The sequence below is a fragment of the Lonchura striata genome, chromosome 20 (genome assembly GCF_046129695.1).
Source record: "Lonchura striata isolate bLonStr1 chromosome 20, bLonStr1.mat, whole genome shotgun sequence".
Taxonomy (NCBI): domain Eukaryota; kingdom Metazoa; phylum Chordata; class Aves; order Passeriformes; family Estrildidae; genus Lonchura; species Lonchura striata.
Genome location: NC_134622.1, coordinates 3,901,070 through 3,916,627, shown reverse-complemented (window position 1 = coordinate 3,916,627; position 15,558 = coordinate 3,901,070). Strand labels below are relative to the sequence as shown.

Sequence of the window (15,558 nt, the reverse complement as noted above, 5' to 3'; positions counted from 1 at the left end):
GACAGTCCCAGTCATGTTTGGCTGCTGTAACCTTGGGCTGGCTCAGTTCTTCCTGTTCAAACTTGAGGCTTACACATTCCTTGCTGGGTTCTGCCCACACCTTTGGCTGGTGTGAGGTCAGTGTGGCTGGCTAGAGTGAGGCCACCCACTTTATCTGGTTCCCTGGCGACCCAGGTGCCCAGGTTCCACCTTGGAACCCTGCCTTTGTCCAGGGAACTCAGGCATTGGGTGCTAGATTTGGGCTCATGGAGTGGTGGTTTTTGACCCTGATGCTGGTATTAGTCCCCTGGCATTCTAGAAACCCTGGCTTGTGGCTGTGGGTCCTGATGTCCTGCCTCCCTGAGGTTAACCCCTGCCTGCTCTGCTTCGGGCCCCCCATTCAGCGGGCACGGCTTTGCCGTGACATTACTGGGACATTTGTCAATCATCCCAGACATAAAAAATGCCATGAGGCCCTTGTTGAGGCTGCTAAACCACTTGCTTCCGTCACTGTAGGTATGTCATGAGTCCCTAGGGACACCAAACCCAACAGGGATCCTGCCCGAGAACCTCTGTCCTGACTGGTCCCTACTTTCCACCAGGGGCATCCATCCCAAAGGGGATCCCCACCCTGAACAGCATCCAGAGCCCTCTGGGGTTTCCCATTTCAGCCAAGGCCCTCACACTGACATTAAGCAGGATCCCAGGAAATTGGGAACCCTAGGAACCCACCCTGGGACTCCATCCTTGGGACTCACAAACATGCCAAGGTCTTCTTGGTCCTGGTTTGGCCCCCAGGAACCTTTGGGAATCTCAAACCTGTCTGGAACCCTGAGAATCACCCAACCATGACCAAGGAACACTGGGGACCCCTTGGCCCTACCTAGGACCTTAGGAATTCACAGGGACACCTGACCTTTCCCAGTATTCTTTAAGTCTTATTCAGAACTTCAGGAAACCCCAAAAACCTCCAGACTTTACTGGACCTTCCCATCCCAGAAACTCCAACTCTAACCCTGTACTGGTTCTTGTATCCCTGTACTGGTTCCAGGGTCAGGACAGCGTGAGGAACTCCGGGAGATCGTCATGGATGCAATGTATTCCCTAGAGGACCAAAGGGAAAAGAGTGAGCACACTGAGGGATGTGACACACAGGACATGGGACATGAAACATGGGGCAAGGGGGGTGGGATGTGGAGGCCTTGAAGGGGGATGAGGTGGAGGTGAAATAGAGGATATATGAATGTCTGGGAGTTGTAAAGGGATATTTGGGGAATCCTGAGGGCATATGGGTTTCAAGGTATACAGCTTCTTGGGGAGTTTGAGGGGATTTGGGAATATATCTGACTTCAGGAGGGGATATATGGAGTCAAAGTGAGTTGTATAAGGCATTTGTGAGGTCTGGGAAAGGTTTATAGGGACCAGGGGGAGGGCACATTGTCTTACCTGGACATTTGGGACACACCAGAGCCTCTGAACAAGTCTCTGCAAGAAGCTGTCAACACAATCTGGGCAAAGCTGAGCCAGCTGGAGAAAGGTATGGGGCCACCCTGGGAACCCCTGTCCTAGAGAAACTCCCAGGGACCCCATCTGGGCTGGGCAAGAGCTGAATCCTGACAGCTCATTACAAGGATGTGGGTCCCCAGTGATGCCCAGTCTGATGCTGCTTCCTCCCCACCAGTCCCAGCCTGCATCCCACCCTGTGGTGAGTGCCCATCCCTCTGTCTTGCCCTCCCCTGTCTCCTAGTACATCTCCCATTTCCCTGGAATCACCAAGTCTCTCTTTCCCAGGATTCCAGCCAGCTGCCCGTGTCTTCCAGTGTGCCACCTGCCGCTTTGTGGACTGTCAGTTTACCCTGGACTGCCCAGGTATGGGGCCATGAGAGGCTATTGTGTTAAGTGTAAGGAAATCTTCCTCAACTTCCTCCCATTCTTAGGTTATTTTTGTGCTATTTTTTATGTTTGGTGGCACTTGAGTGACTCCAGTCACACTTCTGGTATTGATTGAGATCAAGTGGTCTAAATGCTTTTAAAGGTCTAGGCTAGAAAAACGCAGAATGTGTGCTCAGCAAAGGTGGCCATACATTGGGGGCAGGTAGCTTTTGGGATGGAGGTGTGTTCAGTATTATAATGAGATTATAGTGAGCAAAGCTGATCCAAAGGACAGGATTTCACCAGAGAAATCTCTGTGGACTCCCCATGTTTTTAACCCATGGTCCCAGCCCCAGTGCACCTGCCCAAGTGTACATCTGCCCATGCCTGCAGGCAGCACAGGAGCACCATCATGTCTGTGAGTGCATGTGCAGATGGGAGCTCATGAGCCTGTCAATGCTCCAGTGCAGGACCTGTGGACCTACACAGATGAAACCATTGTGCTGCACTGCAATGTGCCTTTCCACATCCCCGCCGGCCTGCCTGTCACCTGGATGTTTGCCCCAAATGTGAGTCACACATGGTCCTGCAAGGGTGGGAGCCACTCTCAGGGGGCTCTTGCAGGTGTAGTGACTGCTACCACAGCAGCTGTCTGTGCTGGAGCTAGCAGCTGTGTAAGGACACACAGGATGCTTGCCCATGTGATGGGTGCACACGAGCAGCAGGCAGATGTGTGTTTGTTGATCCATGTGTGCATGTGTAGCATCATAAAATCACAGGATGGTTTGGGTTGAAAAGGACCTTAGATCTCATGTTATTCCAATCCCCTGGAAGGTGTGGACACCTTCCACCAGACCAGGCTGCTTCAAGCCCCAGCCAACCTGGCCTTGGATGCTTCCAGGGATGGGGCAGCCACATCGTACCTGTGCAACCTGTGCCAGGGTGTTGTGGACTGAGTGGAAGCTTCAAACAATGTTTATTAAACAAGCCCCGCTGCTGAGTCTGAGGGCCAGAAAGGATTCCTTTCTGTATTTCAACTCTTTCAGAGAGATGGGTTCAGATGAAGGTAAATCCTTCCTTAGCCTCAGAATTTGGCAACAGTTTAAATCTTCATTTTGGAATTATTTTGGCCCAAAAGTCCTAATGATGGCAAATCAGATCCATTTATAAGAAGGAATTATTTAACAAACAAATGAACAGGCAAAACAGATTAAATATCTTAACCAAATTACTTACTACACATTATAAAACTAAAAGAACTACTAGTAGATTACAGCATAGCATAGAACAGTGCACTATATCAAGGTATCTATATTAAAGCTAGCAAAAGAAATAGTATTGAATAGGAGCCAAATGTAATGACAATAATATACACAGATTCCTTCACTCAACCCCTGGGGGATTAACTAGGAAATAGGTGTCCCTATTCACTGGAGAAACTCCACACATTTCCAGGAAGATCCATAGAAGCTTTCTACTTTTGTAGTTGTAAAGTGACCTGCTGTCACTCAGAAATCCAGCTTACCTTCCACACCTCACTTCAACATTAAGATGTTTATTGGCAGTTGGGAGATGCCAGACCGGTGCTAACCCAGCGGTGCAAAAAGAACTCATTACAAGACAGATTGTCCTGTTTGAATTACCTGACTGGCTAGCAAACAGCAGATAAGCTCTTGAGGGGATGAGGTGCTCTGCTTCACCCTCACCACTGTCACAGGGAGGAAATCTGTTTGTACACCCTGGTTGCATCCCTGCGTGTGGGATGGGAGGTGTGCGCCCCTGCACCAGGCAGGAGTACAAGGAGCACGAAGGGGACGTGCAGGACGAGGTGCCTCTGTGTGCCCGCGCGGTTCCGTGTGCCCGGCGGTCTGGGCCGTGCTGAGGTGTCCCCCCTGTGCCCCAGCTGCGCACACAGAACATGGCCCTGTTCAAGGAGCTGAAGGGGAATCCAGAGAAGCCCTTCAGTCTGACCATTGAGGAACCCGCTCCAGGAACCATTGCGTGTCGCCTCGGGGAACATTCCAAGCCCATTGTCCGCAAGTTCTTCTACCTCAACGGTGAGCCCAGACACCCGAGTGCCCCAGGGGCAGGGAGCAGTGCGGAGCAGAGCAGGACCTGGGACACCTGGCTCCACGGGAAGGGCGTGAGCAGGTGCCAGGACGCCTGGTTCATGGTGGACAGGTGGATTAGAGCATGTGTTCCCTGGTGCCTGAGTCCCCTGGGAGCATGTGGGGCGGAGCAGGGAGCCCCAGATGCCTGAGTCACTGGGGACAGCAGGTCTGTGGCTGGAGCAGGAGCTGCAGGGATAGCTGGTCCCTGTGCATGGCCCCGTGACCTGAGGGGCCTGGGTCCCCACAGTATCAGAGGGAAGCGTGGAGGAAGAGAAAGGACTCCAGGCTGCGTTCAGCACTGTGCTGCACTGGGATGACAAGACCCCCCTGCCCCACATACCAACTGTAGGGCTGGCTGTGGGTCTTGGCTCCATGGCATTCATCCTGCTGCTGATGTGAGTACTCCTGACCTGGTGAACTGTGCTATAAAAATCCCCATGCTTCTGGAGCTCTTCTCAGAGCAGCATAGGGCTCCCTAACCTCTCTGGATTCTCAGCCCCTTTGGATTCCCTGCAAATACAAGGGGACCCAGGTATCTAAGGGCAGGCCAAAGACTGCCAGCACTCCTAAATTCACAGGACCCTCCAAGTCTCCTAGGATCCCTTTGCCCTCTGGCCCATTTCAGGATCTCCCCCTTGCATCCAGTATCACTCCAGGCTGCCTTTACTATCCCCAGATTCCCTAATTGCCCCTGAAACCCTACAATTTCCCCCTGTTTTCCCTAGAACCCTCGCTGTCCTGTTGGGGGTACCAGTTACAGTCAGTTACCCCAGTTGCCCCCAGGATACCATAGCTTCACCCTTAGGCCCATCAGTTGCTCTGAGAAGCCCCCAGCTGCCCCTTGAGGCCTCCAAATGCCTCATGTGTCCCTGTCCTCCCCACATACACCTTCATGGGAATAGGGTGTCCTCTCTGCCCCCCTTTCTCTATTCCTCCTTCTGTCTCCCAGGGCCAGCTGGCAATGCCTCTGTGTCCGTCATACATGCCGCAGACGTGGACAAAAGGGTGCCCAAGAGGATTCCAGATCCCTGGATTCACTCTAGGGGACTGTAGCACATGGATCCACCCCAGAGGACCAAAATTTCTGCAATCGCTTTTCTTGTGCTAGTCTTAAAACAGAAATACAGAGTTCCGAAAACCTGGATTATGCTTGTGATAGAAATACTGGGTTCTTGGGATTGTAGACATTAAAACTGGGTACTGGGCAGCATTTCCTTTCCCTAGATGGGCATTCCAGCTGCAGCTGCAGCTGCAGAGCTCTCAGTGGTGGTGGTGGTGCAGGGTGGGGCAGGAGGGTAGTAACTTGGCAGACTTGCTTTAGAGCTGCTTTAAATTGGTCAAGAATCAATAGGAGTGGTTGAGAAACACAAGGGAGGGGTCCCTTGGCTGCCCCTGACTCCAGCAAGGGCCAACATTAGAACAATGTCTGGAGCAAAGCTGGCCAAAAATTATGGTATCAAAGTGGGGTCTCAAAAAGAGGAGGGGAAAGCATCTCTGCTTGGTTGAGATCAGCAGATGGACAGTCTCTCCCCTGAAGGGATGCCTCTGGTTGAGCTTCACACCTCCAGCTGCATTGGGAATAGTTATGTGTATATAACTAATTTCTATCTAATATATCCCTGTTACTATCCCTTCTGTCATAATGCATATTAACACTCCATAGTGCATTTATCACCAACATCCTGAATCTGTTTTCCTGTTCCTTCCCTAAACCACACTATTTGTGAACCTGGATTGTGTAAGTTCTTATTCAGCTGGACCATGCTGGTAAATTGCACTATGAGGAATCTGTGATCTCACAAGTTCCCATTGAACACAGCCAGATTTATCGTGCCAGATATTGTATCAGATCTTCTACTTTTGTGCACTGCCTATCCCTGCCATCCTTTCTGAGTGCCTTATAACCAAACTATTCTACCTTTGCCTGTTTCCAAATTCCCTCTGTTCACTCTGGGTGCTTCTTTGGATCCCCTCTTACTCATTCGCTTCACTTCCAACCACTCTCAGATCCACTCCATTCCTATCCAGCTGCTTTCATATCTTCTTCATTCCCCTCGTTGTGCTCTCTTAGAACCCCTCTGTTCTCCTTTCACAAACAGATCCTTGCCATTTTTCCCCTTGTACACTCTTGTGCCTTCAATTTCCCTCTGTGTGCCCCCAGATCTCATCTGTTCCCCTCCTCGAGTACTCAGATCTCATTTGGTCCTTTCAGCATCTCTTTAGTGCTGACTTTTTATCCCTGGGCAAGCTCACATCCCTCTTTTTCACAACAGGTACCTTCAGATTCCCTCTGCTGACCTCCATCGATGCTCAGAATCCCAGTGCCCCTTCTGTGGGTGCTCAGTTCCAATGGGTTCCACCATGATATCCCTCACCACCCCTGTGCATGCTCAATCCCCTCTGTTTTTCCTCCAAGTATTCTTAGATCCCCTCTGTACATGCTCAGATCCCCGTTGCTGCCCTCCATCCACCCGTTTTCACCCCATTCCTGGGCAGATGCTTTCTTCTCCTCCTGCATGGCCACTCCCACACCCAGTGCTCAGACGCCACAACTGTCTCACCTGCCTCACAGAAACCTTTCCTCAGGCCCTTCAGCTGCTTCCTGGCAGATCAGGACTGTGTCTCACTGGGGAGTCATGACTTCTCCTGCTTGCCCCAGGTACAGACCCCTCCAGCACAACCCTCTGCCTGTGTCACGCACCCCAGAATGCACCAGCTGCTTCAAACACTGCCCCACAGCCATTCCCTTCTCTGAAAGTCCTGGGGCTGCTCTGCTGCCCCACCCAAAGCCAGGCTGGGCTGGACTGGAGCAGATTAAACAAGGGCCCCTTGACCTGGCAGCACCAGCTGCAGTGGTGGGAGGCAGGCACAGACCTGTGTTTGCTCTCCACCTGGCTGGTGGCTGTGGCATTCAAGTGTTTGCTGAGCAATACTCTTCAAAGTTTGCAAATATGCTGTTCCCCAGGAAAATTCCATCCAAGTCACTAAGCACTCACAGAAGAGACCATTCCAAGGATTCTTGCTGGCACGGGAATTCTTTTCTTTGCAGTCCAGAACCACAGGCACCTCCACCTCAGCTGGTGTTTTCTGCAGGCACAAAGGGAACCAACCTGATCTGTTCCAGCAGAAAAGGGAGGTAGGACCCACTTAGCCCGCCCAGCACAGAGGGCACTACAAATCCCTCTGTGTGACGGGTACTGCAGAGCTCTGCGCTCCAGAGGGCATTTCCACAGGGAGCAATGGGTGAGTACAGGGCTGGGAAGTGGGTGCTCCTTGCCAGCAACGGGGAGAGCAAAGGTGGGGCAGTTCAGCCAGGCTCCATGCTCTGATTCTTGCACACTGACGGGAGCAGTGGCACCGGTGCCCTTTAGGGGCACTTGCCACCTCTGAGCACCAGCTGCTCCTGCCCAGTCTTCTGGCCCACCCAGCCAGGCTCCTGCTCCAGGGACCAGGAGTGAAACTTGGCTCAGGCAGTTGTTGGCTGCTTTGCTCTGCCCAAAACTACCCCGTGTTTGACGTGCCCACCGCAGATCAAGGGGAAAAGGGCAGGCTGTCGACCCCTTTGGCAGCTTTGCAGTTTGCAGGAAGCAGCCTGATGCTGCCCAGCACACTCAGTGCCCTCCTGCAGCTCACAGGCTCCCAGTAACTGCTTCTGGTGCCATGGGAGAGACGGTCACATTTCTTCTTTTCTTCTTGTCCCTTTCTACCAGCTCAGTGTCTTCTGCTTCTTGCTTCCCTGCTCATCTTGGCTGTGCACACACAGAGCCTAAACACCTTCAAGAAATCTCCTTCCAACACTTCATCAAGTGTTCTGAAGAGAACCAGTAAGTAGCATCCTGTGGGCATCTGGTATTGTGTGCACATGTTCAGCCAGCTCTGGGTAGGGCAGGTCCGTGTGCTGTCCCTCGCCCTGGCCGTGCTCCAGGATGGAGGATGTCTGTGTGTGTGTGTGTGTGTGTGTGTGTGTGTGTGTGTGTGTGTGTGCACTGTGCAGGCTGGGAAGGGTGGCTCTGTGCATGAAGGGATCATTTTTCCCCATTCCCTTAGTCACAGGCAGGGGCTAGTTCTGTAGTAGCACAGCCCCTTTTTCAGGAGCTGTATTCAGTCTCTTGGACTGATACCAGCATAGCTCAGTCAGTCTGGGGCCTTTCAGTGGGGCTGACTCCTGTTGGTTTTCCCTACAGAAAAGGAACAGAGGTTTGAGGCCAATCCCCTCTCACCTCCAGACCTCTCTGGGCTGGGAGAGCTGGTTATCCCCCATGTGCCCTGGCCAGATGAATCTCCCTCGTGCCCAAGGTCTTGTCCTGATGCCCAGGCTTTTGCTCTATCCCCCTGTGTCCTGCCCCAGCTTGGCCCAGGGACTGCAGCGAGGTTCCAGCTGGCAGCCCCAGCGGTGTGTACATCATCCAGCCCATGGGCCTGCACCCCATCATGGTGTCATGCGAGATGAGCGGGGCAGGCAGCAGCTGGACCATCATCCAGAGGAACCGGCGGGACACGGACATCACCTGGGCCGAGTCCTGGAGCACCTACAAGCACGGCTTCGGGAACGTGCACACTGAGTTCTGGCTGGGCACCGAGTACATCCACCAGATCACCAGGCAGAAGATCTACCAGGTCAGGTTTGTCATCTGGGATGCTGCAAACAACATGAGGTTCGCAGACTACAACCTGTTCAGCCTGGATGATGAGTCCCAGGGCTACCGGCTGAGGCTGGGAGCACACTCAGGGACAGCAGAGGATGCCATGGATTCAGACAATCCCAGGAAAGTGCACAACAACATGAAGTTCTCCACAAAGGATCGGGATCAGGATACGTACAGAGGGAACTGTGCCTCACGCTATGGGGGTGGCTGGTGGTACTCAGCCTGTTACTCGGTGCAGCTGAACGTCAAGGGGGGTCTGACATGGGGCAAGCTGTGCAAGGGGAACTGCAGAGCCTCGGCCATCCTCATCAAACCAACTCCATACCCCTAAAACTCCTTCCCCCTCCTGTCCCCTTGTGGCACGTGGCCAGGCCAGTGCCCTGCTGGGGCCTGTTTGATGATGAGGCCTTGGGGGTGAATAGGGTTGTTCCTCTCTATCAAGAACTGCTTTGTTTTCCCTGTCCTGAAAAGTAGCAAAGCTCCTGGCTCTGTCTCTGGCCATACACCTGTGGTGGGTTTTGGGGGGGATATTATTAAAATATTATTTGGGGGGGGGGAATATTATTAGAATATTATTATTAGAATTATTAGAATCTCTATAAACACTGCAGTATCCAAGCATGTTCCTTCAGAGAGAACTCTGTGCTCAGAAGCCTAAAACCCTCCTGATCAGCATGGTCTTACTCTCTTTTTGCTTTGTGGGTAGAGATGTTTTCAGCAGAAGAACATCCACCATCACCAGCTAACCTGACCTAAGCTATATTGACCCCAGGGCAGGCCATGTCCACAACACATCCTGCAGAATAAAATCACTTTCAGACCTGCAGTGTCCTTCATTTATTTGGGAACTCCTTGCAACTGATACTTGTTTCCTGCCAGAAGCACACCTGAGGCTTCTGTAAGAAAAAGTTTTCAAAGGAAAATTTTTTCATACAACTCAAGTGAGGAATTAGAGACAAAACTTTCACTTAAAGAAGAGGGTTGCATTCCAAGGTGGGGATCTTCCAAAAAGGGAATGCAGCATGACACAGCCAACAGCAAGCAGAGGGTGCAAAGGAAGCATCAGGTCACTTGAACCCTGCCAGCCATGGAAAGACAGGCCAATGTCATCCTGCCTCATTAACCTTGTGGATGCTGGGAGGGACCTGGGAGACTGGAAAGGAACACAGGACTGCAGGGCCACGCAGCACCATGTGGCTGGTCTGTCTGGGATGGTGTGAGAGTTGACACAGCCTGACATGGCAGGGATCCCAGAATTTAAAGATTCTGGATGAGCTTGGGTCTGTATGCTCTGGTGTGGTGATAACCTTGTGCACTAGACAGCTCAGCAGTGGACACGGTACCCGTGGTGTGCTCTCTGATGCTGAGCAGAGGGAGGATGTTTGACTGTTGCACGGTTGTCTAGCAGTGCTGAACAGAGCAAATGTCTCACTGGCTGCACTCATAGATTCACAGAATATTCTGAACTGAAAGGGACCCACAAGGGACCCATCAAGTGCAACTATTTTTGGAATAGACCCAGGAATGCAGCTCAGCATCACTCAGGGCTGGCTGCTGGGTGGAATGCTGTTTACCAGGAGCCCCAAGCCTTTGTCCAGCCTCTCACCTGCTGTCAGGCTGTGCATCCAGGCTGGAGCACCAATGCCTTTTTAAGTCAGCAGATGTCTCTTAGTCCAGAATTGCTACTCTCAGGCCAGCTCCAGCTGGGAAGCCTTTCTCAGCCAGCAGCAGCCTCATATCTCCATCTCCCCATGAAACAGTGCTGCCCACCTGCAGGTGCCTCCAAGGCTGCCAAAGAATGCTCCTTGAGGACTCGACACTCCTCAGGAACAATGCACTGCCATAGCTCTGCAGGGTGCCCTGGGCCCTTGGTCACAGAGCTTGGCTCCAGAGTCCCATGTTGTTCAGCATTCCAAGCCACAAACCTTCCTTGAGCTCAGCTGTCCTTCCACAGAGGGAGGAGAGGAGCTGTGGCTTCTTTCAGGCCCCAGGTTCAAACTTCCCTGCATCACAAGGGAACTTCACAGACACATTCCCTGTCTGCAGCAGGGAGTGATGGGACTGACTGACCCATGTCACTCACACCCTCAGGGAGTCCACTGCCCTCTCCACACTCCAGGCTGTGGTGGTTTCTTCTCTCTCCCAGCACAGAGCAACCACCCAGCCATGAACAGGGGCAAACTGTGAGTGAGGGCTGTGCATGCTCAGGGCTTTGCTGGCCCTGTCGACTAATTGTAGCCTTACAGTCCAGTGTGCAGTGGCTGGAACAAGCCATTGAAAGGAATATTGCCTAACACACTGACCTTCCCCCAAGTCTGCCACCCTGAAGAGTGGACAGAGTGATCCCCCCACACCTGTGTGCAGGTAGACATGAGGCAGCACGGTCTGGCTCCAGGGTTTATTGCAGCTTATTCCTCCCACCATGGATAGCAGAGCTGTGGGGTGTGCAGGGCTCAGGGAAGGAGCAGGGCCTGGGCAAAGCAGGGTTCACCAACTGCAGGGGAAGGGAACTGGCACCATGTCCCCCTCCCCAGGATGGGAGCGGGTGCACCCACCCCAAACCAGTGCCTGTGCCCCAGTGCCAGCCAGCATCATGGCACTGGACAAAGCTGCCCGTGTGCCCGGCGCTCCGGGCAATGCCTCCTGAGCCCCAGAGCTGCTGTGTTTCTGCTGGTGAGGGAACAGGAGCTGTGGGCAGATCAGGATGTGCACTGGGACTGGCACGGGAATGGGGCACTGAGCTGGGGATGGTGGCACCCCCACACTCCCAGGGGGCTGGGCATGGTCAACACACATCTGTGGGTTTGACCAGGATGAGGGAGGATGCGCAGTCACCGTTATCACAGAATCCTGGCCAAACAATGTAGTTTTTGGCATTGAGCAGGACGTTCTGGCACCTGTTGTACCACCACCCCCCGTAGCTCTTGGCGCAGTTCCCGCTGTACTGGTCCTGGTCCTTGTCGACTGTGCTGAACTTCATGTTGTCGTGAATGCCGCCCTTCTTGGGGTGGTAGAGGGTCAGGTAGTCATCCCCATCCCCAGAGTGCCGGCCCAGCCTCAGCGGGTAGCCGCTGGCCTCGCTCTCCACCCTGAAGATGTCGTACTCGGCGTAGTGGGTGACGTTGGCCTTGTCCCGCACCACGAAGCGCACCTTGTAGGTGCCCTGCTGCGTCAGCAGGTGCAGGTACTCGGTGCCCAGCCAGTAATCGCTGTGCACGTTCCCGAAGCCGTACTTGTAGGTGGTCCAGGATTGCTTCCAGGTGAGCTCGGTGTCGTGCGAGTTCCTCTGCACCACCGTCCAGCCCTTGCCCTCGGTGTCCATGTCGCACCAGACCACGCGCGGGGGCGACCGGGCCGGCTGGATGACGTACACGCCGCTGGGGCTGCCCCTGCGCAGGCGGCTGCAGTCCGGGGGGAAGCCTGAGGCTGCAGCAGCAAACACGGGGTGGGGGGAGAGAGAAGGTCCGTGAGGCTATCAGGACAACAAGGAGCTTCGGGACAAAGAGGAGTGGTTCTAGTCTGCAGCTTTTCCACTGGCTTGTCCTCAGGGAACCTGAAGGTGTCCGAGCCAGTGACCTCTGTAAAAGCTCTGGAACCTAATTCTCATCATTTGCTGTTTGATTTGGAGCCTTCTAATGCATCTTGCCAAGGAAAGAAGGGTGAAAAAATCTCGAGGATTGTCAATTATGTCCTCAAAGCATGTTTGGCCCATATACCCTTGATATACTGAGCTGCAGCTCTTGCAGGGACCAGAAGTATCTAAAATGCTCCACTGGATGAGGATATGTAATGAAAATATATGTTTTCCCTGGGGCTCATGACATTGGATAAGAAGGCTTAGTTCTGCTTTGGTCTTATAGGGGTCTCTTCTCCCAGCTTGTTATAATTTATCTAGCCAAACTTATTTACCCAATTACTAGCCAAACTAATTTGCCATCTAATTTGTTTTCCTTGGTTTGTGTTTGATGGGAGACAATCTGCTGTGGGTAGTTCCAATTCAACCCACGAAACTCTGGGGTCTTGTAGGTACTGTAATCCTCCCTTAAAGGGAGGAAGGGAATGTTCTTAATCCAACAAGAGCTAAACAAAAAGCCAAATAGCTAAGAGGATCTCTCCTGGAACTGAGCCTCACAAGCATGGCACAGCAATCCTTCCAAGCTGTGGTGTTTTGGCACAGCAATCCTTCCAAGCTGTGGTGTTTTGGCAGAAACCTGTTGGTTTCAGTACAGGCCCACCCAGGGGGTGAAGGTGGCTTGGCAGGAGCCAGGCTGTAGAATCCTTGGGCCAGGGGTGGTGTGTGTGAGGAGTTCCTGTGCTGTGCATCCCTTTGGGTGTTTGCTGACCTCCCCTGGCACAGAGCAGCCCTGAGTGTCCTGCTCTGCCTCTGGGGCCCCTCGGTGCCCCCACCTGCTACTCACCACTCCGGGGGCTGGCAGTGGGCATGGCTGGGCCAGCGCTGGCACAGAGGAGAAGCATTGCCACCACGGTGGGCAGGAGGACAAGGTCCCGGTGCAGCCAGGGTGTCCCAGCCTGGAGCCCTGGAGAGGAAAATGCCCATCACCATGGAAATGTCCTGGCCCACACAGAGCTAGAAACCCAAACCCTGTGTGCTGACCAACAGCACCCCCCTACACCCTGCACTCACTCAGCTCCTGGGGAGATGCCACCATGCCTAGGGCAGGATCCCTGAGAAACCACACATGCCACATGCATTGGGAAAGGAGCAAGGTGAAGCTTAGGTCTGCACATTAACCTCCCTCAACAGGATGTTGGAACACATGGCACTGGTAGCCTGGGGCAGGCACAGGCTGGCACCAAGCGTGTGTGTGGTTTGGTGCTTTGCTCTGGCAGCCCTCCTGCTCCCAGGGAAACTCACAGCTGCTGTTCTGCCCATCATTCTCTGTGCCTTTGCATACTCACCCCGTGAGGTCGCATTTGAGCCCAGCACCACACTGGAGTGGGGTGCACCTGAGCAGGAAACTCACCCATCACGACAGCACCGCTGCGCAGAGCAGGAACCCAGTGGTGCAGCCTCCCATGCCCAGCTGTCCACACTGGCTTTATAGGCACTGCACACACCCACGTGTGTTCACACTCGTTCTTTGTAGAGGCACAAGGAGGCACTTGCAGATTGTGACTCGGGAAGTTTCCACATCCCATGACGGCACAGCTGAGGGGAGGGACACATGTGCTTCCAGCCAGAGAGGTACAGAATAGCCCCCTCCATGCTGAGGAATTTCAGTCATTGACTGTCCCTGCATAAACACTACATGTGAATTGCACACTTGGAGCAAAATCCGGAGAACCAGGATCAAAGAGAAGTGGAGAGACTCAGCTTCTTAAGGATATAGGGAAACTAGCAAAGGAGGAGAGGTCGGTGTGACCAGTCCCAAGCATGACCTTGGAAAGTTGAGGACAGGTCCTCAAGAGAGGTGCCTGCTCACTAACTCTCCACTGGCAGGTTTTAGGATCAGTCATGGGGCTGGAGCCAGTGTCCTGCAGCCAGAGCTGCAGTGTCCCCTGGCACCCCCGAGCCAGGGCTCCAGTTAACAAACAGGGCTCTGTGGGTCCCTTTGCACTCTTCTTCCCTGTCTTTAGCCTGATGAGTCTCTACAGATCCACCTTCAGCCCCAGAAATGTTGACAAAGAGTTTCTCCATCTTCTGGATCAAAATGCTCTCTGGACAAATGCTTTGGGAGGGCTGTTCTTCCTGCCAGAGGGTCCAGGAAGCTCTATAACCTTTTCAAATCAGATTTAAGAATATAAAGATGTGGTCCTTCTACCTTCTTCTCTGTTGGTTTCTGATCAGACTTTTTTTTCATAGCACAGCTTGACACCTGCTCTTCACAGCAATCCAGGGTCAAGCTGAGGTTCCCACCAAACTTTCCATGCTGTGGGAATCAATCAGTGCCACTTGCAGGCCTCGATGGACAGTGGCATCCAGACCTCTCCGAGATAATGGATCCAGGAAAGGGATTCCTGGATTGACAGGACAAGAGAAAATAGCCTCAAGTTGCACCAGAGGAGTATTAGATTAGATATTTGGAAAAAATTCTTAATGGAAAAGGTTGTCAAGGGAACAGGCTGCCCAGGGCATTGGTAGGGTCACCATCCCTGGAAACATTCAAAAAACATGTGGATGAGACTCTTGAGGATGTGGTTTTTTGGTGAACACAGTGATTCTGGGTTGACAGATGGACTTACTGATCACAGAGTTCTTTTCCAGCCTTAATGAATCCATGATTCCATGGTCATGTTCCACCTGAACCCTTCAATGTCACTCTGCTAGCTTGGTGAAAGGCTGGGAGCCAAGGAGGAGAGGAGGAGCTGAGCTGGGCTGAGCTGAGCTGAGCTGAGCTGAGCTGAGCTGAGCTGAGCTGAGGAGGGGATGTCTGTCCTGCCAAGGTCCAAGCATGGTGGAAAGGGCTGAGTGTGAGCTCCACATGAGGCAAACACGGCTGGATCCCGGATCCTTAATGAAGGGACACAGGGCAGCGGGCAGGGCTGGAAATTCACTATGGCAGAGATGTGAGCAGTCCATCCAGGAAATAAACCATCCACAGAGTAGGTCTGAGATCCAACCAGAAAACGTGGACAGAGAGGACTGGAGTCCCCCACTGTGCTCCCAGTGTGGCTCAGATGAGGACTGGAGCTCTAGGGCTGAGTTTAAACTGACCTCACGGGCCCAAGGGAAGGTCCTGGGTAGGACAGACCACCAGCCACGAGGGCCACGACAGCTGTTGACCCTGAAAGGGCAAATCCCCCCAGCTGGGCTGGCTTTGTGGGGCCCAGAACTAAGATGTGAGGGCTGGGGAGGGTCGTCTGCAGAGAACTGAAGATACAGGGTATCCAAGATCAGGAGGATCTCTGGATGCCTCTGGTTTGGCCTCAGCACCAGAACAGTGAAACTTGAAATGGCCATTCAGGGTCACATCTGGGTCAGTTGTGAA

General features: G+C 53.1%; 3 protein-coding genes across 3 annotated transcripts; 2 read left to right on the top strand and 1 right to left on the bottom strand.

The window, feature by feature from the left end:
* The first annotated feature begins 326 nt into the window (after positions 1-326).
* Positions 327-5,015, top strand: SPACA6 (sperm acrosome associated 6). The gene is made up of 8 exons (XM_077787641.1): positions 327-495; positions 1,031-1,105; positions 1,448-1,516; positions 1,661-1,684; positions 1,771-1,848; positions 2,317-2,420; positions 3,755-3,908; positions 4,912-5,015. Exons 1-8 carry the CDS (start codon positions 327-329, stop codon positions 5,013-5,015), a joined length of 777 nt encoding a protein of 258 aa, XP_077643767.1.
* Positions 5,016-5,723: 708 nt separating this feature from the next.
* Positions 5,724-8,939, top strand: LOC116184312 (fibrinogen-like protein 1-like protein). The gene is made up of 4 exons (XM_077787640.1): positions 5,724-5,729; positions 6,535-6,621; positions 7,630-7,786; positions 8,311-8,939. The coding sequence occupies exons 1-4, from the start codon at positions 5,724-5,726 to the stop codon at positions 8,937-8,939; spliced, it is 879 nt and encodes a 292-aa protein (XP_077643766.1).
* A 2,454-nt stretch (positions 8,940-11,393) lies between these two features.
* On the bottom strand, positions 11,394-13,597 carry LOC110476630 (fibrinogen-like protein 1-like protein). Its single transcript, XM_077787639.1, has 3 exons — positions 13,594-13,597; positions 13,027-13,146; positions 11,394-12,034 (listed from the first exon to the last, which is right to left on the bottom strand). Exons 1-3 carry the CDS (start codon positions 13,595-13,597, stop codon positions 11,394-11,396), a joined length of 765 nt encoding a protein of 254 aa, XP_077643765.1.
* Between the last annotated feature and the right edge of the window lie 1,961 nt (positions 13,598-15,558).

Excerpts from the sequence above, each read along its gene's own strand:
- LOC116184312 (XM_077787640.1), top strand. Across the intron at positions 6,622-7,629 it reads ACTTCTCCTGCTTGCCCCAG|AGACGGTCACATTTCTTCTT; the intron begins GTACAGACCCCT and ends GTGCCATGGGAG. Across the intron at positions 7,787-8,310 it reads AAGTGTTCTGAAGAGAACCA|CTTGGCCCAGGGACTGCAGC; the intron begins GTAAGTAGCATC and ends GTCCTGCCCCAG.
- SPACA6 (XM_077787641.1), top strand. The coding sequence starts at position 327 with ATGTCCTGCCTCCCTGAGGTTAACCCCTGCCTGCTCTGCTTCGGGCCC. Across the intron at positions 1,685-1,770 it reads AGCCTGCATCCCACCCTGTG|GATTCCAGCCAGCTGCCCGT; the intron begins GTGAGTGCCCAT and ends TCTCTTTCCCAG. Across the intron at positions 2,421-3,754 it reads CCTGGATGTTTGCCCCAAAT|CTGCGCACACAGAACATGGC; the intron begins GTGAGTCACACA and ends CCTGTGCCCCAG.
- LOC110476630 (XM_077787639.1), bottom strand. Across the intron at positions 12,035-13,026 it reads CACTGCCAGCCCCCGGAGTG|CCTCAGGCTTCCCCCCGGAC; the intron begins GTGAGTAGCAGG and ends TTGCTGCTGCAG.